Raw genomic sequence first — 24,538 nt, 5'->3', positions numbered from 1 at the left:
AACTCCAATAAAATCAACTGAGTATCTTGCGAAAAAAAGATTAAAACACACACACACACACACACACACACACACACACACACACACACACAACTGCTGTCCAAAAGCTTTATTTGTGAGAGTCTTTTAGTTGTGCCTATCTGCAACTCAGCATCTTCACTACAAGGTGAGTAGCAACTTTCCTTCTCATAACACAGATTAAAATAATTTACACTGATTCCTAGCTTCAAAGATTCCTCAGTTGTAAACAATAGTTTAAGAGCACCCTTTTCCGGTCCAAAAATTAGGGGGGCAGAAGTTCTGTTGAAGATCAAGGGCGGGGGGGGGGGGGGGGGGGGGGGGGGGGGGGGGTAGTGCAGTGGATGAGGCAGAAGACTGTGAAATTGTTATCGTCGTACCACGTTGACGACTGCTTGTGGAACATAAGAATCAAGCAGTACAAGAACAGTAAAACAAGATGCATTGCAGAAAACTGCTGCTAGAGCTGCTGGTAGAATACCAAGAAAGATTGCGTAGGAAAGAAAATAAATTCATCTGTAGCAGCTTGGTTCGAAATGAGAAATTAATACTTAAGGCTTGCGTAGGAAAGAAAATAAATTCATCTGTGGCAGCTTGGTTCGAAATGAGAAATTAATACTTAAGGCTTTGGAATGAATCTTCTGTTGACAAAAAACTAAGACTAACAGCATGTCTAGTTGTAATTGCTTTCCTGAAATTTCTATCTTTTTTTAAAGAAATGGTGATACCATATTAGCTAGAAATTCAAAACTGTTAGATGATATCCAAGTGAAATTACAGAAACTATAGCTGTCTTCCATATTCAGTACCTATATGTAGGAAGTTTTTCCCACAAGTTGTTCTACAGTATGTTTTTGCTCACCAAAGACGACTGTATGCCAGTCTACAAATTGATTTCATATAACTAATCCAGTTTTATCAACCATTATCAACTACTATAAAAACACTTCATGAAAATAATACTGTACTTTTTACACCAATTATGAAATTCTTTGATAAACACAACCTTATTCTGTAAAACTACAAAACACTGAGAGATGCTTATAGCCTTCAGGTACAAATTACAGTTCCTCATCTCTAAACATAACATGGCACATAATATGAAAACAATACAACAAATAGTGTTGCAAACAATGTGAATACACTGAGATATGTTTGCTGTCAGTGTGGACAGAAACAGAGGCAAGAAACAAAGCCGTAAACAGATCGAAACAATGTAGGGAATAATGTTTCCAACAGAAATATGTTTTCAGTGGCAGTGTTGATGTGGCTTCATAGTACTTTTTACAGTGGTGATGTCACTAGCGGGCTTTCGACTATAGACTTTGGAGAGTGCATGTAAACAACCCCTGTGCGAATTTCGATTATTCATTTCCTTTGTAGTGTGTGACATATGTGTGTGCAGTATGCCATTTCAAAGCAATAGTGCATTCAAAGTAGCATATCACAAATATGTCACATTATCATTAAGTGTCGTTGATAAAGCATCTACTATGTAATGCGACAAAGAGATTTTATGATTACTACTGCACAACTAAAGATTCAGAGGAGTAAGCTGTAGCATAATGGCTAACGTCGTGGTTAGCTGAGCTTGAGTTTATAGGTTCGCAACTCGCTAGATGCCAATATTTTTTCAACTTATCATTGATACCACATTCATTATGATAATAATACAAGATGTTCTGCAATATTCAATGCTGTACACATTTCTGTCTGGTTAGAGAATGAAGGATGAAATAGATATTTGTCTGTTTATTTCCAAATGTGTGGTGATTTCCGAGTGTGCAGACATGCAAAAAATCTAAGAGGAATAATTACACTCATGCAAGAGAAATAACCAGCAATTAAATTCTTATTATTCCTTGTCACAAATACTTCATTGTTTATTTCTTAATATGTGCTGATTCCTGAGTGTGATATTAGGCAGGAATATAAGAGGACAGCTTCAATTGCAGCAAGTGAAACGATGAGTAATAAAATTCATATTCTTTCTTGTCACAAATATTTCTCATGTTGTACAACCACAAACACATTTCCCTAAAGAGTTCTTGCTACAACTGAGATTCTATTGTCACTAACACATCCATAATCAACATCAGCTTGACATATAGCAACTAACAAATCGATAGCCTCATTCCTGGTCGCTTTCACAGTGCCACCATGTCACGATTATGTGAGTTCCTGCAAAAAGTAGTGTGAAACATACTGGACCCATCATCATTAAATGGCAAAGCTAAACGTTACAAGTGATGTTGGCAATGCCACTCATGGATTATATCAGTATTTCCTCTCTCATGTCTCCCTTATATGCCAGAAATATTCCCTTAACTCCACCGTCACCCATGGTGTGGACCTTCTGTCTTTTAAACCACTTATAACTCATTCAGTCACTTCAAATGCCAATAGCAAGAAAACTGGGTGAAGTCGAGCAAGAATGTAAAATTGAGTAAAGTTTACTATGTAAAAACAGGGAATTTTTTTAGCACTGATATGGGCCTTTCAGAGGGACTATGAATTTATAGTGTAGAATCAGGAAAAACATAAAATCAGATAACATAAAACCAAAGTTCCACTGTAGTGGCATTACAGTACTGAAGAATGAAATTTTCACTCTGCAGTGGAGTGTGTGCTGATATGAAACTTCCTGGCAGATTAAAACTGTGTGACCAAGACTCGAACTCGGGACGTATATACTTGCCCGCGAAAGGCAAAGGTCCCGAGTTCGAGTCTCAGTCCGGCACACAGTTTTAATCTGCCAGGAAGTTTCGTATCAGCACACACTCCACTGCAGAGTGAAAATTTCATTCTGGAAACATTCCCCAGTCTGTGGCTAAGCCATGTCTCCGCAGTATCCTTTCTTCCAGGAGTGCTAGTTCTGCAAGGTTCGCAGGAGAGCTTCTGCAAAGTTTGGAAGGTAGGAGACGAGATACTGGCGGAATTAAAGCAGTGAGGATGGGGCGTGAGTTCTGATTGGTAGCTCAGTTGGTAGAGCACATGCCCGCGAAAGGCAAAGGTCCAGAGTTCGAGTCTCGGTCCGGCACACAGTTTTAATCTGCCATGCAGTTTCATTACAGTATTGGTTCACCACTTGGCAAAAATTTATAAATATACATTATGACTACATGGAACTTCCAGTATTTTATGGTTCAATATCTTTTCATACTACATTCATCTTTATAATATTTTCCAGTTACCACTCATGCTGTTATACCATGCTGTTCAGAAACTTGTCAAAGAAATTAAAACAGTTTAATGACATATTCCACTGAATAAGATAATAAAAATACCTCTCTCCAATGAGGCCGCTCGTTTTTCTTCCTGTATTTTTATCTGCTGAATGACAGCACTCAGCTTATTAATCCAGTCTTGCATTTCAGCCTCAGATTCTGCAGCAAGGGTAAATGATTTGTGACCAGCAGTCATGCGCAATTCAAAGGAAAACCGGCCTCGTTTAGTGTTCTGAAACACAATGCTTAATTTTTAAAAGAATTAATCATACTATTCATCTAAACAAATGCACACAAAAGAGATTTTTCAGATGTCAGAAGAAGGCTTGGCAAATCACATTGATTCAATATAACCTCTCACATAGCTTGTAAAGCAACACGTATAGAAAAAGTAATGCAATGAGTTTTTAAAACTAAAATATTTACTTTGTGTTGTGTATGACTACGTAGCATAGCTTCACTCTTGCCAAATTTTATGTGTCACATCGTTTATTTCACCATTTTCTTTTCCTTTAATTCTGGCTGCAAAATTATCTACTTTAATTTAATTTTATCTGTACAATAGCTATTTTCCACTTCTCTATGATGTCTAAAGTAAAAACAAATGTTATTAGTGGAATTACCAAATAAAGATGAAACAATAAATTATCTCATTGTAAATCACTGTAGAGAAGAAAAACTAAGCATAATACTCAATCAGAGATAGCAACAGGTGAAAAACATCACTGCATTTATATTAGAGACATAGCAAAGAATGGTCTTTCACAATTAAACATGTTAGAGTAGGGTTAGCACTTTTAATTCAGTGAAGTAATATTGTTTTTGGTAACTGGTTCCAATCTAGCATAGAAATTACCCTCAGATCTAGTACTTAAATACAAGCGATCAACTATCACAGATTGTAACAGTTAAATGGACCACACTGCAGTAAGCCACGTACTTAATGTATGTGAACATGAAGATGTGCATGGTGCATAGTTACATATTTACAGACATGAAGTCAGTTTCCAAACAGACTGGAGTTAGTGTAAGAGACACAGCAGCATTTTTATGGTTCTGTAGTCACCTGTGTGTGTCCCAAGTGTATGCAGTGATGAAGAGCAAAATTATGTTTCATGTCATAATTTATCTGGCACCAACTATGTATAAATCAAAGAACATTGCACAATAGGGACCAAGCAATGCAGTTGTTACGACAGTGACCTTATATTTAGGAGGATAGAGTTTGCTCTGTCATGCCATCCTGCTGTAGGTTTCCCATGGGTTTCCTAAATCATTTTAGGCATATGCTCTACCTTTCATCTATTTCTACTACAGTCTCTTCATTACCCAACTTTCTGCTTAGTGTTACTTGGTATTTTTTTACTTCATCGGGGATTTTCAGTTTGTCAGTATTACAGTTTACCTTCTTTCATAGCCTGTTGTCATTTTTTAATGGCAGTTTCTTTCCCAAGACTGAGTTCATCACAAGAGTGGTCCAAGTCACAGTTTGGTCCTCTACAGTTCCATAAATCTATAATTAATGTGGAGTGGTGTGCAATCACTAAAATATGGTCAATCTTATTGACTACTCCATTGACTGCACACTTCCAAGTACCCAAATAGATCCTTTTGTGCGAGACACAGATACTTTTAATAGTCGTATTATTCCTTGCTGCGAATTGGCATAATAAGTCTCCAGTCTCACTGATTTCTTCATGCAGTGAATATTTTCCAGAAACTGCATACTGATGTTCATTCCTCTCTATTTTTGCCTTAAAATCTATTACTAGCATCAAGTCAAATTTAGGTACAGCACAGCATACTTATTCCAAGTCTTCAGAGAGCTGTTCTTTTATTATATTCCTTTTTTTGCTTCATTGGCACATGTCCATTTACTATTGATATGTTCCTAAATTTCCCTCTTAGTTTGAGTCTGCACAACCTTCCACTTTACGAGTTCAATTTCTAATATGCTTTTCCTACTTCCCAAGTTGTTATAAATCCTGTTCCGAATTGGCCTCTTTTTTTCTTCTCATCTACTATGTGCCAATGAGTACTCAAGTTTATCTCTCTGCCCACTTCCTTGCTGTCTCATTTCCTGTACCCCTATAACATCATACATAATTTTAAAATATCATTGGCTATTTCTTTCATTTTTCCAGGTCGAAGCATTGTCCTCACATTCCATAATGCTACTGTCAGATCCTTAATCTGTTTACTTTGCCGGGGTCATGATACATGTTTTCCATTCAGTTTCCAAGGTTTCTGTTGAATTTCCACAATGTTCTTTTTTTATGTTATGCGATTATTAGCCCCATGTCCAACCCCCAACCTGGAGGACCAGAATTTGTATTAGGTTTACTCCTCTATGGCTTCACTACACCTCCAGAGCCCTCCCTGCCCTATAATGTGAGATGCACTTCGTCTGTCTCCTCAGTCAAGACCAAACAGCCTTGAGTGACCCTGCCGGTAGCTATGCTACTGCTGGCACAGCTCGTAACTTTAACAAAGCATGCAAACCTCCTGCCCAGCAGTGAAGGTGCCTATTGTAAGGTGGGACTGAAAAAGGCATTAAAGAATCTGCAGAAGAAATAATAGGCATACGAAGAAACAGAAGAACCCAGGAATGATTTGACAAAGACTGCCGGTCAGCAACAGGGGAAAAGAACAGGGCAAGAATAGAAGTGCTACAGAGAGAAACCAGAAATAATGTGGAACAATACAGAGAAGTGAGGAGAAGAGCTAACAGACTGTGCAACAGAAAGAAAAGAGTGTGTCCGAAGAAGAAATTTTAAGAGCTAGAAGATTTAAAGGAACACAGTGAAATAAGAAAGTACTATTATATTGCAGGCAAAATAAAGAGCGGATTCCAGCCAAAAATAATGGCATGCTCCAGCACAGATGGGAAAATGATAAGGGAGGAAGAAAAAGCAGTGGGAAGATGGGCAGATATTTCAAAGAAACACCAAATACCAGCCTACAAGACAAAGAGACAGCTGCACAGGAGGAAAGATGGGAACTGGAAGTAGACAATGATGCCAATGAGGTAAGAGAGCCAACACTACAAGAGATCTCCAGACTGTGCACAAGACAAAAAACAATCGAGCCCCTGGGGAAGACAGCATAATCCCTGAATTAATAAAAAATGGTGGAGAGGCTGTAACAAAGGAACTGCACACATTAATAACTGATAACAGGAACTATGTCAGATACTTGGAAAACTGGAATAATAAACCCCATTTAAAAGAAAGGGGATAGAACAGCATGTGGAAACTACAGAGGTATAACACTCCTAAGCACAGCTTATAAGATCTTCAAAATTACATTAAACGAAGGGATATTGAAGTGCACAGAAGTTATACTAGGGGTATATCAGTGTAGCTTTTGACAAAAAGAGGAACTACTGATCAAATATTTGTGATAAAATAAATGATAGAAATGTTATATGAATATGATATAGATCTGCATTTCCTATTCATCGACTCAAACAAGCCTTTGACAGCATAAACCGGCAAGAACTATACACAGTAATGGAAGAAGATGCCATATGTGCTAAACTAATAAGATTAATCGGAATGACAATGACAGAGACAAGAGCAAAAATAAAGGTCTTTAGCAGGACAAGTGAAGGCTTTACTTTCATAAAAGTGTAAAGCAAGGTGAGAGTCTCTCCACTGACCTATTCAATATACCCCTGCATAGTCTAGTAAATAAAATCAACAGAAGAGGTGCCACATTTATGAAAACTAGCCAGATATGTGCATATGTTGATGACACTGCTATAGGAGGAAGAAATATCAATACACTCCAAGTAATATATCTGGCAAAGGCAACAGGAGCATTAAAAATTGGCCTCACAGTGACAGAAAACAAAACAAAATATATGGTCATGTCACAATCTGAGGCCAGAAGAACTGCTAAAGACTTAAACATCAATGGCAAATGATTCAAAGGAGTGTCCTCTTTAAACTACCTGGGAGCCCCAATAACAAATAATAACATTATTGGAAAGGCTACAAGGGGAAGAATACAAGCAGGAAACAGAGCTTACTTCGCAAATATGCAACTTTTCAGAAATAGCCTCATTACAAGAAAAACAAAACTACTAATATATAACTCCATAGTCCACCCAGTTATAACATATGGGTCAGAAGTATGGACATTGACGGAGATGACAAAAATCCACTAAGAGCCTTTGAGCAGAAAATACTATGCAAAATCTATGGTACAATATGGAAGTAAGAAGACTGGAGAACATGCTACAGTGCCAAATTATAAGTATTAATACAAGGTAGGGACATAATATAATTCGTGAAATCACAGAGAATATGATGGTTAGGACAAGTGGAAAGAATGGCAAGAGGACAGAATTGCAAAGAAAATGATGAAAGGTACGATCCATTCAGCTAGGTAAAATCGGAGACTTAGAAGAAGATGGATTGACAACATAATAGCAGATCTCACCAGTTTAGGAGTTCAGGAACGGAAAAGAGCAGCAAACAACCTAGAAATGTGGAGGAAAACCACTGAAGAAGTCAAGACTCACCAAGGGTTGTAGCGCTAACAAAGAAGAAGAATTTTAGGCAAATGCCAGGATGGCTCCTTCATCAAGGCCATGTTCGACCACCTGTCCCAACCTCATCAAAGCATACTTACGTTGTTTCTACTATGTTACAATGACAAAACTTATTTTTAAGGTGGTTCCTGGATGAATAAATAAATAAAGTGTTGAACAAGAATAACTAGTGAGCAGTCACATCATCCAGAACCACTCCACCGCTACGCGGTATTCGAGACACTATACATGTGTACAGTGTGATTATAATTAAACTTTCAAAATTCTGTAGAAATAACACCACTGGTCAGAACGATGTCACATTACAATGGAATATTATTGGAGTAAGCGGAAAACGTATGGCAGAAGAAAAAAAAAAAAAAAAGAGTGTGAAAATTGATCAATAGATGGCACTGTATGTGTCAGAATACGTAAATTGAAACACCTGTCATGTGCACAACCCATTGAAGTCGGTATAATCATGCTGGGTACACGGCTTTTCCTCCTTTCACGTCTGTGAAGTTTGCCATGACTGTCTCAGTGCAGGATTGCGCTCTGCTGGTAAAGCTGTACTACAAGAATGATGACTGTGCACATGTTGTTCTGAAGTAGTTCAGGACACTGAAGGGTTTTAAAATAGGCATGGGTCCAATGACTGCTGTGGGTCTGGAGAATATGGTTTGGAAATTCGAAAAGATGGGTCTTTTTTAGCAGAGGGAGCAAACAAATTGATTCGACATCAGCGGAAGCAGTGGCCACAGCAATGCAGGAGGAGACGAGTGGTGGCAAACGTGTAGTGCATGGAGAATTGCCAGAACATTGGACATACCCATAAACACAGTGTGTAAAATCCTATGAAACATCCTTCTTTGCTATCCATTCAAAATTACCTATGTGCATGAGTTGCTTCCTGTTGACCTTCCAGCAAGAGAGACGTTTGGTTTCGAATTTCTTGCTCACATGGAAGCGGATAATGATTGGCTATGGAAGATTTTGTGGCCAGATGAATCCCACTTCCATCTGACAGGATATGTCAATACATAGAACTGTCGAATATGGGCAAATCAACCAGTACCATTTCATCCTGAAAAGGTCACTGTGTGGTGCAGCTTTACGGCATCATTTATCATAGAACTACATTTTTTCGAACAGACAGGTGCTTTTGGTTCTGTTGCCCGTACCGTCACTGGCAAGCTCTCCAACAGTGTTGATGTGTGCATGGGATCATTTTTATGCAAGATGGCACACCTCCGTACATTGCAAATACAGTAAAGCAGCTGCTGAAGCACCACTTCAGAAATGCTAGAATTATCAGCTGCCATTTTCCAACAGCCTAGCCATCCCGATCACCTGAATCCATGTGACTTCTGGCTGTGCGACTATCTGAAAGATGTGTTCAGTGTCCCGATTGCAAACTTAGCTGCATTGAAGGCACACATTGCACAACACATTCTGAACGTGACCCTTGGAACACTTTTGGAACATGCTGTTTATCGATATAAACTTGTTGCATAAAATGGTGGACAGCATACTGAACATAATTTGCACCAGTCACATGGAAATTAATAACCCGATTTGTTTTGATTTATGCTTTTAATGCAGTTTTTGGTCTCAGGACAATTAAAACTCGATGTGAGTGATGCTTTTTATGCGTTTTTTGGCCTCAGGACAATTAAAAATCGATATTTCCCATCCAATGTGAAACGACCTTTGGTGGATGGACTTAGGTAACTAACAGTATCACACCTGTACACTCATGCATATTGAGTAGTGCAGTTTGTTTAACGTCAAATGTACACCTTAGGCATTGCTGTATGATGCATTTGTCATTTGTAGCCGATCACTATTAAATTATGATGCTTACAGCACAGGGCCATCTATTGCTACATTTTGTAATTATTTATTTTTCTTCTGCCATACGTTTTCCCCCTTCCCCAATAATACTCCATTGCAATTTGATGTCATGCTGACCAGTGGTGTTATTTCTACAGCAGTTCGAAAGTTTACCTTTAGTTATAATCACCTTGTATATCCACTCACTGCACGTCACAAAGCACAGAGATTGGCATGGCTACTGAAAAACTACCCGCTGGATGATAAAGCATGGAAAATGGCCACCTGAACTTATGAGTCAGGGTACACACTGGGCCAACTACATCAAACAACTTCTCAACAGAACTCTATAACAAAGTATGATGACCATTCAGGAAACAAACTTCCTAACACAATGTCAGAAAGTAAGGACAAATTAATAAAAGTTTTTGAAGGGCCCCCCTCCAAAAAATTAATAAATATATATATATATATATATATATATATATATATATATATATATATATATATATATATATATATATATATATATATATATTATGAGGAAGATTGTTGCAGAGCTGCTTTAGTGTATTTACAAGTTACTGGTACAAACTTTCAATGACCATCCCTGATTAACCTGGTGTGGAAAGCCTAGGACGAGTCCACTTGGTACCATGAGATCATATGAGGAGATATTGAATGATATACCGAACTTGCTTGGTCATAGGCCGCTCTTTGTTTTTCTAAATTTTACCTTGGTAAACCACGATGTGGTCTATAATTGAGATCCCCCCACCAGATCATAAAGTGCCCATTTCAAAATGACATGTACACGTATACTGAGGATTGGAAACTTAATAGAGTAGCAGTTCATAGAAAGTAGGAAAGCGACTTTGTCTCACAAAATTGTGTCAGCTTGTTTGTACAACTTGTTCACTTTCTAAAGAACATGGCGACTGATATGAGTCCATATTTCGATATAAATAGAATGGTCTTAATCGGTACTGATAGCTGTTTTTTGGTGCAGCCAACATTGCCAATCACAGCTGGCAGATGACAGTGTGTTCAATGCGTCTACTTGTTCATAAACAAAAGCAGAAGTACATAATACATGGAATTCCAAACCACAGAAATGTTATAAGTATTTAAATTTGATGTGGTCAAAATTTGAAGATGTGTTCACTGCAGCTACTCTCTGCTACAAAATACACAGCAGTTACTGCATAAAGCACATTTAGTATTAAAAGTATCTGAAAGCCATTTTGCTACTTTTAAAGATGCATATGTTTCACTTTATAACAACATAAACATTCAATTTATGACAATTTAATGTCACTGGATAATAAAACAACTATTCACCAAGCAACAACAGAAAACACACATGAAAGAAGGTTATAATTAGACAAGCTTTCAGAGCCAGTGGCTCCTTCTTCAGGCAGAAGAGATGAAGGGGAAGGAAAAGGACTGGAGAGGTCTAGGAGAAGGGGTTGATTTTGGAAAAGTCACCCCGAGCCGTAGGTCAAGGAAACTCCTCCTCGTCCTGCCCAGTGAGTCTCTCTACCCTTTTCACAGACACCCCCCCCCCCCCCCAGTCCTTTTCCTTCAACCCTTCTGCCTCAAGAAGGAGCCACTGGCTGAAAAGGTTGCCTAATTATAACCTTGTTTTTTGTGTGTGTTCTGCCACTGCTTGGTGAGTAGATTTTTTTATCCATCCAATTACATTATATATCTAAAAACAAAGATGATGAGACTTACCAAACAAAAGCGCTGGCAGGTCGATAGACACACAAACAAACACAAACATACACACAAAATTCAAATTACATTATATATTTTATGGGATTAATGGAAGTGTTCGATTCCACCCCTCTAACCATTCACAACAACTCCCATACCGCTCCTATGACATCATCACATAAACATGACAACAAACACGAAAATAGATCGAAAAACCGCCAAACAGATATCCCTCCAAAAATATAATGAAACTAATGGGACAAGTGGGGGAAATTGAGGGTTTTTGGGTGGGGCCAAACTAAATATAAACACAAGCCAGTACACCAAATGACAAAAAACACTATAATAACAAGACCCCACAAACTTCCCAAATTCCACTACACACAAAATCCACTGGAATAAAAAATAAAAAAATAATAATAATAAATAAATAAAAAAAAAACCAGAGCTCCTAGAAAATCAAAATTGGAATCGAACACTTCCCTTGACCTATATTGGTCAACAGCAACTAACGATACCAAACCAGCCATAGCCACAACCACACCTTGCAATCAAACACTTCCCTAAAGTCATATAAGTCAACAGCAAATCAAAATACCAAATCACCAATACAAACAACCAAACAACTTACCAACACCCCACCAACCATTTAACAAAAAACATCAACTCACCACTATATATACACACACACACACACACACACACACACACACACACACACACACACACACACACACACACACACACACACACAAATAAAAACATACAAACCAACAAAAAAACCACAACCCAACCCCCCCCCCCAAAAAAAAAAATAAAAGATCCAAAAACAAAAAAAAAAGTATCCCATTCACACTCTACAACTCCACAACAACTATAACAAAAAAATCCTCTACACAAAATCAAAGAAAAATACCCCCCCTCCGCCCCACATCCCTCTACGAACTTCACCAACAACTAACCACAACCCCCCCCCCCCCAAGCCGTAGAAACCACCCCCCACCCAACACCTCACTAACCCACAACCTTTGGCCTATACATCCTGCTAATCGCCCTTTAAAAAAACCCTAAAAATACAACAGCCCTCAGGGACGCACTTCCGCCAACAGTACTCATCTAGATGAGACTGAAGGTTAGAAGAGCACCTCTTCCCCATCCCAATCACCGACTTAACTGCCGTCCAAAACCCCTCTGTAGTTCTCGTACAGGCCCCTGTCTCATAATTCTTAAACTCAACACTGTGGTTCACTACTAAATGATTGTACCCCTGCTGACCCAACTTCCTATAAGAAGAAAACAAGTCTGAAACTATAGTGATACCCTCTTCAATAAAATCCTCAATCAATCCCACAAATTCCCTTTCTGTCTGGCCCTCCAAAACCCTAAATACACATTCTGAATCCCCCCACCCTCGATATCACAGCCCCCCACACCCATTAACCAACCAAAGACTTACCCCTCCCATACTTTCTCTTCCCGAACTGCGACTCATCACTCTCCACAACACCAGGCCCACCCAATCTACCCCTGTACTTAATATATTCAGAACATGCCTCACGACAATAAGAATACCAATCAAGCACTGTTCTCTAACTCACACCACCTCATGCGCACAGAAATTGTGAGAGGATTTATAACAAAAATGATACATCATTAACACAATTTCTCGCATGCCCAACCTAGACTTCTCAAACCACGAACCTCGCCTAATGGAGGGCCATAAGTTATCCTTACATCATCTCCACATATGGCCGCCCCTGTTCCGAGATGCCAGAACTTTAGTAACCCTCATTTCTTCATGACACATTGAACACTTCACGACTTCAGCCAACAGGCCGAATAGCTAAAGAAATTTTATTAGAGACAACGCACTGTCCCCCATCATCACCGACACCCAAAAACTGTTGACCTAGACAGTCATATATCCATACCTAGCAAAGACATAAACAAAGGAATTTACCAAAATTCACACATGATGAACAGAAAAAAAATTACAGTAACATCAACATAGCAAAACCAAAATTGTTAATTCACTGAAAAATATACTGCTGAAAGCACAGTCACCATCGATACCACACATATGTTCATGCAAATGAACCCCATACGCCACATAACACGCTACCCATAAACACACCACCAGAGAGAACCACCGAGCACAACAATATGCCACCTATAAACATGCCACACACGCAAACTAAACCAAAAATATCACCTAACACACACCACATAAACATACCACCAGAGAGCACCACCGATCACATCAAAACGACACCTACAAACACACCACTCTCACAAACTAAACCCGACACCATCATGACATCACACACCACAACAGCCTTACATCACGTGTTAAAGCCGACAGGTGGAATCGGATGCTTTCGTTGACCCTATTTTATTTTGTGTGTTTCATTTTATTTTTTGAAAACATTGTCAGCTGTCTGGAAATGTCATTTTAGTAGTTGCCAATACGGATTTCACATATCTTTAACAAGCATAAAACATTTATGAACACTGTGGCCACACAAACGAAGAATTGTAATCAAATCTAATTAAGACAGATGGAGATAAGATTCATGCAACACTGAATAGATTACTCATAACAATGGCATTTTATTGCTTTTGCCAAAAATATACAACTGCAAGTACATAAAATCTGAACATACTGAAACATTACGCAGTTGGTCCCATTTATTCCAGACTATCAGTTTCACCTAAATCAAGCACAATCACTTCTCCGCATCACCAGCATCTTCATCCTCACCCATTCTTGATCCAGAATTTTGCTCAGAGTCACTAATATAAACGTGGGCATCTTCAGACCCATCAAAATAATTGGAAATTCAATTTTTTTTAACTTTTCATGACAAGCAGCCAATATCCAAGGCCACACGTCTGACACAGAAGCACACTGCAAATGGGACTTCTGGCATCAGAGTTGCACTGTTCATTATATAATCTCTATAGAACTGCCTTATATTAGCTCTGAGTGAATGGTTTGTACACACATCCAAAGGATGCAACACTCTTGTCATGCCGCTAGGAATAATAACTAAGTCACAGTTTCCTTCTTCCGGATTCTGTTTCATTTGAGCACCAGTGCACCAGTGAAAAGTATGTACCGATTTGAGTGAAGAAGAGCTCCTAACTGCTTTTTCCAAACTGCTGAAATCCAGTCTGGGACCAGCTGCTCTGTCATCCACCCCCTGTCACGAGCTCTTATAATAATACCCCAGGTGGGAAGCTTTCTCCCTTGGGGAGGGTTTTCTAATTAAAAACCACATACAGTGGCAATTTTCATCCAATCAGTCATAATGCTTAACATCACTGCGCACTGCTGCTTTTCAGCACAACACATATGTAGTGGCACACTATGTTTCCCTACCCAAGTGCTGCTCAGCATATCAAAATAGACTGGCGTTTGGTCTGCGTTCCCTATCTGGGAAAGTAAATAACATTTTTTGTGTCAAATATGGATTATGCAATGCTGAAAAGATAAATTGTTTTTGTAAATTTGGGGCAGTTTTTGTGTAGTTGTAGTTCTTCGATGAACAGGCAGATTGTTTTGTTGCATAAATCGCAAAACCCTCCCATACAAAACTTTAAATTTTACTGGCAATATGTTTCTTCTACATGCTACTTTGCTGCCTTCAATTTGAATTATTTCTGCTGTAGCAGCATATCCATATTTCCTATTCTGAATCACAAAATCAAACAAGTCTTTTTCCACATCTGGATATTTGCACTATTGCCCTCAAAATGCCCAACAACTTTTCAAACTATTTAGGAGGTTTTGTTCGCTTCTTCATCATCAACGAATGTTTTTTTCATCAACATCAAATCTGCATTCAGCTACCCATTTTCCATGTTCCTTTGCGTAGCTGAAAACCTGAAGTTAAAATATTTCCTTGTAACTAGCATACTCCTCTCCCAATGTCACTGACAAACCGAAAGATCAACTTTTCTCTTGCTCTCAATCTCCTTACACTGTCCCGTGAATTAGTCACATCACCAGAACTCCCAATAAATCCAGTATTTCCACAACACGCGAGTCAGGTGTAGAAAGCCTGCCACCTAGTTGCAGAACAGGTGAAGCTATAATTGTAGCAGAGCCACTCCTTCTGTCAACTTAACAGTTAAACTGTAGTTATGCTAGCACTGAAGAAGGGGAAGGAGAGAGATGTACCTCAAAGTATTGTCTAATTGAACTTCATTGTAAATTTAGTGTTGCGACCTATATTTGAGATTTACTTCTTACTATAATCTCTTTTCAAAAGTTAAGGCGAAGCCCAATTTCACACATGGTCTACAATCAAGTACATATGATAAGTAGCAAAACTAACAAGCAAACCACTGATGTGAGTTCAGTACAAAGGCTTGAATAAGGCTGGGAGATGCAAATCTATCTAGAAGTTGATTTTATCAGTGAAAAGAAACAATTTTTGAAAATATAACTGGATAGGTAAAAGTCTACTCAGCAAGCAATGACTGGAGAAAATATACATGAAAGTTAAGGAAATGTGGAAGCTTTCGGAGGCTTCAACCCTTCTAACAGAAGGAGCAACTCACTCTGAAAACTTTCACATTTCATTAACTTTCACGTGTTTCTTCTCCTGCTGCTGCATGGTAAGTAGATTTTTTATCCAACCAATTACATTACAGAAAGTGATTACAATATCTGTGGACTCTGAAGAAATATATCATGAAAGGAAGTAAGGCCAGAAGAAAAGAAGTAATACAGAAAGAAGGGTTACAATCTTAAGTCTCTCTGATGTCAAAGTACTAGCACAGTCAGAAAAGGAATTGGGAAAGAAATAAACTCAGCTGCATTCTTCTCAAAATTATCACAGCATTCTCCTGAAGTGACCTCACAAACAGCAGGCCAGAAAAGGATCTGAACCACACTACTCCTAAATACATGGAAACTGTCTTACACTCTGCATCATATCAGCCATAAGAAAATGACGACACAGACTGAGATGTAAGTGTTTGATGTACCTGAAATAGATAATAAAATAACAGGATAGGACAGCCATGACACTGGAATTGTTCTTTACAATCTCACCCAATTTTAATCTCACAGAAAACACCAGGGACTTTTTGGGTCAGCAGGTTAAAAGTAGCAATCAACATCCCTGAAAATTGGTAGCTCTATGAGATCTAATCATCAAGAAGTAGCTTCGCCTGGAAATGGCACACCCAAAAAATTTGCAGACTCCATTAATCACCCAGTTGAGGCTGTTATTTAGGCTAATGACAGTGTTACAGGGTATTAGCCTGATGTCTTCTAGGAGCAACTAATTTTTTGTGTTGTTTGCTTACATATGCTATAGACATTTGAATAAAGAATCATCAAAAGCAAAAAGATAATAAGTTTCTAAAGCAGACTCAATTATCAAATGAATAGCAGTATACTGCATCTTCGATAAAATAATAAGATATACCAGTCATTTTACAAGTTCTCAATCATTATAAAAGGAGAAAAAAATATTTACTATGAGCACAAGGGAAAAATTTAACCAAACCCCTAATTTCCAAGAAAGGAGAAAAATCTTATAAGAATTTCACACTATACAGAATAATTCAGAATTATATAAGGAAATAAACCGGATGATGTCTCGGGAAACATAATAGTAAAGAAGGGTCTGCCTAACAAGAAACATCAATTTTCTTCCCCTTCTGAAATTATGATAGATCCCCCAATATACCACAATGCACAATGATGTCCTTCATTTGAGATGTACTCTTCCATAGTTTAACTGAGAATAAATTAACAATTCTCGCGGTTTAGTTTTCACTTAATTTGTATTGTACTCTGCAACTACACCATTTTCTGGAAAGAATTATTAGATAGAACAGCATCTCAAAACTTTGAATCACACAAAGGTCTCAAATAAAAATTGTTAGAAACTATTAATGATTAATACCAGAAACGCATACAACTAAATTGATCGTTGAAATTTTCTTACCCTAACAACTTCTGTACAAAAATCCATAACAATTGTTGCTTTTGCTTCAGTCTCCTTTTCATCCTTGTGCAGTTCTAAAATATATGTCCCATCAACTTCTTGCCTGTAAAATAAATACACATATATTGCAATAACCATTATGTTGTGTAACATAAATACTAATGCATGACTTAACTTTCATGCTGAAACATTGTCAAATGACTTTAAAATTACATTAACAGTTGTTAACTTTTGACAGTAAATGATGGCAGAATATACAAGAACTCAGATAGGTGCATAGTATCAAGCTTTAGTGCCAGTAATGACATAGGTGTATCTTTTGGCTTTTATGGCTTTATGCCATGTGCAATTACTGCAAAACAATTTTCCTACTAAATGCAGTGACACTACCTTATTTTCTTTCACACAAGTGTAAAATAATTATCAATGACATTCACAGAATATCGCTGATTGCCAGTACATCAGAACCAATGAAAACACATCTTTTAAAATTCTTGTTTTCAGTTGCTTAATGACCTACAAACTGTAATTAAAATTTGCAAAGGAGAATATGGAGAAGGTTAGCTATCAAGGAAAAAGTCAACCTCGCATCAAGGGGCAAAAAGAATCTCACTTGATATGCTACACTTTTACAGTCACATACACTTCATAGTTCAATCACATTAAAAATTATCAAATTTCATGTTAATTTCTCTTGTTATTTTTTCCCCTATAATTGCTCTTTATTATTCTCACAGTCGTGATTTATTAAACCAGTAAAATCACTAGTGAATGCTTAATTGTAGATGCACCATGTCAGAATGTATTTAGCATTATCACTACCACTTTTAACAGAGAAATTAATCACTGCCATTAGTCACAATTATAACTCTGTCAGTGTATACGTGTGAGTTGCTTTACATACAATAGGTGATACCTCATGGCCATGGAGGTGTGAGTGAATATGTTGTAATAGGCTATCAATTCAATCAACACTCATTAAATTAACGGTTACTGTTTGGTTTAATTAGATTTATATGATGTAATTCTGGTGAAGAACTAAGTATATTCATATTCATTGCCCATAATATTGCGTCAACATAGGGGTAACATTCCCTTTAAACACAGCATGATTGTTTTATTTGGGTTTATCAAGTTAAGACTGCTGAGTAAACTGTTACTTCATATCAATTCTCATCAGTATCATCAAATAATTCCAAAAATATCATTATTTCATAATCTTTCAATTGATCATACTTAGACCAAACGCCTGACTGATTTACACTCAGTTCAGCAATTATTTCCAGTTTCCGTGACCTTGTGACACAAAAGCAACCTTAACAGTACCTATTACTCATGGTGCTTTTAATCAACTTCTATGTTTTTCATCAATTTCTTTTATTATTTTTTCTCCTAAGGAATAAATAACATGAAAGACAATTAACACTTTGGCGTAGTCTCTATGTGCAGTTATCTTTCTTCACATCTCCGTTTTACTACTTTAAACTAGTGCCTGCAAAAAATATGTTTTCCTGTGCTCTGCAAACTTGTTTACATTTGTTCTCAACTGTCCACCAGTGGAGTGACTGTAAAAATTCCAGTTTCTTCGTAAAACACTTTTCTGCACAATGACATCTGTCTATGCTATTCCCATGTTACTTTATCCTCACAAGCTGAGTCCTGAAAACCTCATTACCCAGGCACAGACAATCATGAACTACATCTCTGTCATATAATTTTATTCAGTAATTCTAAATTAATATTGAGCAAATCTTTTTCTTTTACTTTGTTATAAATTTTTATACCCTTATACTGTGGATTTTAAGCATCAAGTTTTAAACATAGGGTAGGCAATATAAAATTATGTTGACTCCTGTAATCAGGCTGAAATTGATTTGCTACAAATAAATCACGGTTACTGTGAACAAAGATAATCAATTCATGGATGAACAGTTAGAGAACACTTAATTTCTCCACCATCAAGTTTTCCTGCACACACTGATCCAGCAAATTTAGGGTTTTGTGAACTGTAATGTGTTCTGTTGTAGTTTAAATGTGTATAAACAGAAGCTGTGAACATTGGTACAAAGGAAAAGTAGACAGCTCACACCCAGCAGGCATTCAGCAAAGGTAAGCATGAAGATAGAGTTTCTCAGGCTTTGGCACCAGCAATTACTGCTGTTTTTCATTGAGTGGTCTGCTTTACACTTGAAATATGTATGAACTACTTTTTAAATACTGCAAACCTAAATAAGTACATACCTCAAGTAACAGTAACGTCGCTTGAAGGATTTAGATCCTAGATTGACAAACATGCGATCACTCCCTGTTTCTGGGCCTTTCATCAAATAGCCCTGTTTTGTGATGCCATCTGCTTTTAATGCTGAATCCTGAAATTTATGGAAAAATTCATTTCAACTGATATGAATCTGATGATAGTTTATGAGAAAATTTTGAAGTAATAGCAAGTAATGCAATAATCTATATAAGAATGAGGTACTGGATGAGTTTTAAACTACTTCCAGCAATTTCTTCAATTGTAAAATGAAATGGATTACTGACAAGAATTGTTACACACACTTAAGACATAATGTACATCACATATCATTGCTGTTAACTATTTGCTCAATTTGCATAAAATGTTCGCAATTGTTCGACAACATTAAATGATAATCACTCCATAAGTAAAATGGAAAGGATGGATGGCTGGACTGATTGGGGTTAAAGCGACCAAACGACAAGGTCATCGGTGCCTCAATCGTCTGTGTGTCAAGTCAGGAATAGTCCCCAGGAGACCGAGGACACAGATGACAAATACACTACTGGCCATTAAAATTGCTACACCAAGAAGAAATGCAGATGATAAACGGGTATTCATCGGACAAATATATTATACCAGAACTTACATGTGATTACATTTTCACGCAATTTGAGTGCATAGATCCTGAGAAATCAGTACCCAGTACAACCACCTCTGGCCGTAATAACGGCCTTGATACGCCTGGGCATTGAGTCAAACAGAGCTTGGATGGCGTGTACAGGTACAGCTTCCCATGCAGTTTCAACACGATACCACAGTTCATCAAGAGTAGTGACTGGCGTATTGTGGCGGGCCAGTAGCCCGGCCACCATTGACCAGATGTTTTCATTTAGTGAGAGATCTGGAGAATGTGCTGGCCAGGGCAGCAGTCGAACATTTTCTGTATCCAGAAAGGCCCATACAGGACCTACAACATGCGGTTGTGCATTATCCTGCTGAAATGTAGGGTTTCGCAGGGATCAAATGAAGAATAGATCCACGAGTTGTAACACATCTGAAGTGTAACGTCCACTGTTCAAAGTGCCGTCAATGCGAACAAGAGGTGACCAAGATGTGTAACCAATGGGTGGTGGTGGTGGTGGTTAGTGTTTAACGTCCCGTCGACAACGAGGTCATTAGAGACGGAGCGCAAGCTCGGGTTAGGGAAGGATTGGGAAGGAAATCGGCCGTGCCCTTTCAAAGGAACCATCCCGGCATTTGCCTGAAACGATTTAGGGAAATCACGGAAATGTAACCAATGAAACCCCATACCATGACGATGGGTAATACGGCAGTATGGTGATGACGAATACACACTTCCAATGTGCGTTCACCGCGATGTCACCAAACACGGATGTGACCATCATGATGCTGTAAACAGAACCTGGATTCATCCGAAAAAATGACGTTTTGCCATTCGTGCACCCAGGTTCGTCATTGAGTACACCATCGCAGGCGCTCCTGCCTGTGATGCAGCATCAAGGGTAACCGCAGCCATGGTCTCCGAGCTGATAGTCCGTGCTGCTGCAAACGTTGTCGAACTGCTCGTGCAGATGGTTGTTGTCTTGCAAATGTCCCCATCTGTTGACTCAGGGATCGAGACGTGGCTGCACAATCTGTTGCAGCCATGCAGATAAGATGCCTGTCATCTCGACTGCTAGTGATACGAGGCCGTTGGGATCCAGCACGGCGTTCTGTATTACCCTCCTGAACCCACCGATTCCATATTCTGCTAACAGTCATTGGATCTCAACCAACGCAGGCAGCAATGTCGCAATACAATAAACCGCAATCGCGATAGGCTACTATCCGACCTTTATCAAAGTCGGAAACGTGATGGTACGCATTTCTCCTCCTTACACGAGGCATCACAACGTTTCACCAGGCAATGCCGGTCAACAGCTGTTTGTGTATGAGAAATCGGTTGGAAACGTTCCTCATGTCAGCACGTTGTAGGTGTAGCCACCGGTGCCAACCTTGTGTGAATGCTCTGAAGAGGTAGTCATTTGCATATCACAGCATCTTCTTCCTGTTGGTTAAATTTCACGTCTGCAGCACGTCATCTTTGTGGTGTAGCAATTTTAATGGCCAGTAGTGTACCAATGAACTCAACTGTTCCCGAGAATCAAGAAAACCAAGAGACAGGTGCAAGTATAAGTGAGGGAGGGAGGGGTAAAAGGGTGAAGGTGGGTGACTCGCCCCACCCATGAATCAGCTAGAGAACTCCAAGGTTCATTACGCAACAGCAGGTGCACCCTCTGCATCTGACCGGTGCTTCCACACCCTCCATTACCACAAGAAAACTAGCAACACGGGCTAGTGGATAAAATTTTAGGAAACAGAACAACAATGATGAGGCAGTAAACCAACAAAAGATGTAAAAGAATAACAAGAATTAAAAAAGTAGGAAGGGCAGGAACCAGGCTGGACCACCAAGCAAGGGCAGCAATAGGTGGGTGCCCTGGGTCGGAGCAGGCGACGGAGCACCCCTCCAGTCCCTCATGCGACCAATGAGGCTAATATACCCAATGTCACTGACAGGAGTAGAAACTACTTTCATGGGTAAAACGTACAAAATCAGATTACTAGCAAGTTTAAGGTTTCACAGTAAGGTGGCCAAATTAGGGCAGTCCAGTAGGATGTGAGCCACTGAGAGATTGGTTCCACCCCAGCAGTGGGGTGCACCATCATGTCAGAAATGTGGCCACGGGCAAGTCAAATGTGGCCAATGCAAAGCTGACAGAGAACAGTACCGTTTGTCTGCGATAAGTTGACTATTGGCATGGTGGCTCTCAGGAACGGCCGTGCCACCACATTACGAGTGCTGAAGGGAGAGGAGCACCTCCACCCACGTTTTGTGCTTAACACGAAATCTGAGGCAGCACTTGCAGAAATATTGCCCACTTACGTGACACTTCCACCAGACCCACTTAAGTGACACTTCCATCAGATTGGAAATCACCTAATTTGTTGAAATATTCATGCTCAAGAGTTTTAGCTACAACTTACGTTACATTTATTTATCGCAAGTAATGAAAAAGAAAGTAGATGAATGAACAACTTACGACACTATGAATCTAAAGCCAAAAACTGATTTCTGGAATCTGTTTGCACATTGCATTTATTAAACACAGCACAGCATAAAGTGTAATTAACTGTGCCTGAAAGAACTGTCAAAATGATGTTCACTGAAGATCACTGTCATTTACGTTTGATTCAAAAAAAAAAAAAATCCATCATCATCATCATCATCATCATCATCATCATCATCATCATAGGTCGAGGGCATGGTACTGATGGAATCAATGACCTTTACCATTATTTCATCTCGTGTCCAGTGCTCTTGCTCCAGCTGCTACACTGCAATAACCTTGGCAATCCTGAGCAGTAACTGAATGGAAAGCAGCATTAACAAGATTCTGCAGTCTTTCATTTGACACGTCACCAGTGACATTGTTCTCCCTGAAATTGCATTTTATGTTGGCCCATGACAGTTTCATCGGATTTAGATCACAGTTGTAGGGTGGTAAATGGACTATTTTGCAGCCTTTACTCTCAGCGATTTTATCCACAATGTACACTTTCATGGCTAGTTTGTTTTCCTTTTTAGGCAACAGTTCATTCTTCCTCCTTGAGTCATTGTTTATTTGCCTGTCTCAGAAGCACTCTAACATCGTAATCCTCTAATCATACCTATTAGGCATTTTGCCGAACTTCCTGTTGTGGTATGACGCATTACCCATACAATCACAGAATTTGGTAGGATATAGGAATCACCATATCTGCAAACACCCCTCCCTCCTCCTTCGACATCCATTAGTATTGTCAACTTCAAGAAATTCCCAAGATAGTGAAAACAGTTTCTTGCATGAAAGTTCCTGACAAACTAAAACTTTGTGCCAGATTGGGTTCCCAGGTTCATGTCTCAGTCTGGCACACAGTTTTAATTTGTCAGGAAGCTTCAAATCAGCACACACTCTGCTGTAAGGTAAAACCTCGTTCTAATTTCTTGCATCTTGCTGCAAATACTTGCCGAATTTGTCATTTTATGAAAGTTTTTCTCAAACTTACAGAAGTTGTGTGTGTTCAGTATTGTGTAAAAATGTCAAGTGTTAAAAATGAAAAAGGTGAAACAAATGTACCACTGCAACCCACATATAATAAGAACCACAAGTCAAGGAAGTGCAAAATGAGTTGACCAATCAATTTGTTTTGCCAGAAGTGGATTTTTGATGATTTATTTAGCGTTACCATAAACATAAATGCATTACATTTATGATATATGCAGCAAAGACTGCTTGCAAAAACTGAAGAGTAATTAAAAAGCAGTTTCTCGATGAGATACCATGCCGCAGTGTTTCCTGTTGACGACGATGAGATACCATGCTGCAGTGTTTCCTGTTAACGAATATTTGATTATGCAGGGGACAAGAGATGTTCGAAATTTGCATACGACATCCTCAAAGTTTTTAATCTACATGAAATGCTCTGATTATAGTTAAATGAACAGTCTCTTGGTAACACCAATAAGTAGCTCTCTAACATTTTTGTCTATTTTTTTTTTATTTTTGTGTTTCATCATGATTTTTATTCATTAACAATATTACAGTAACAGAGAAGACTGCTTTGGTTTTTAAAAATAACTGCACTTCTGCAACAACTATGTGCAGAAAGTTCCTAAAAAAATCTTGCCCCAGTGATTTGAACAAGTAAACTTGAGTAAGATTTTGTTGTAGAGTAAACACCTCAACAAGTACTTACAGAAGTACTTGCTATATAGTAAATACAAGCCTTTTGTAGTACTTTGCATCTAGGGACAGCGTGATGTTGACAGCGCTCAGAGACAAATGAATACCTTTCAAGTGATGATTTTCTCCACTTCTGGCAGCACTAGTGCAATCATCAAGTTATTGTGGCCAAACAGTTGATTCTCTGCAAAAAGCACGAAGGGAAGAATGCC

At 38.6% G+C, this 24,538-nt stretch overlaps 1 protein-coding gene across 1 annotated transcript in view; it reads right to left on the bottom strand.

The window, feature by feature from the left end:
- The window catches only part of LOC124615809 (dedicator of cytokinesis protein 9), a 343,132-nt gene that overhangs the window by 272,785 nt on the left and 45,809 nt on the right, over positions 1–24,538 (bottom strand). The window contains exons 5-7 of the mRNA XM_047143949.1: positions 19,542–19,669; positions 17,301–17,403; positions 3,306–3,477 (exon numbers count right to left, since the gene is read on the bottom strand). Of these exons, the coding sequence (XP_046999905.1) occupies positions 3,306–3,477; positions 17,301–17,403; positions 19,542–19,669 (403 nt within the window). The remainder of the gene's footprint in view (positions 1–3,305; positions 3,478–17,300; positions 17,404–19,541; positions 19,670–24,538) is intronic.

The sequence above is a fragment of the Schistocerca americana genome, chromosome 5 (genome assembly GCF_021461395.2).
Source record: "Schistocerca americana isolate TAMUIC-IGC-003095 chromosome 5, iqSchAmer2.1, whole genome shotgun sequence".
NCBI classification, from domain to species: Eukaryota; Metazoa; Arthropoda; class Insecta; order Orthoptera; family Acrididae; genus Schistocerca; species Schistocerca americana.
The sequence above is the reverse complement of the archived record's forward strand: the minus strand, read 5'-3'. Positions and strand labels throughout refer to the sequence as shown.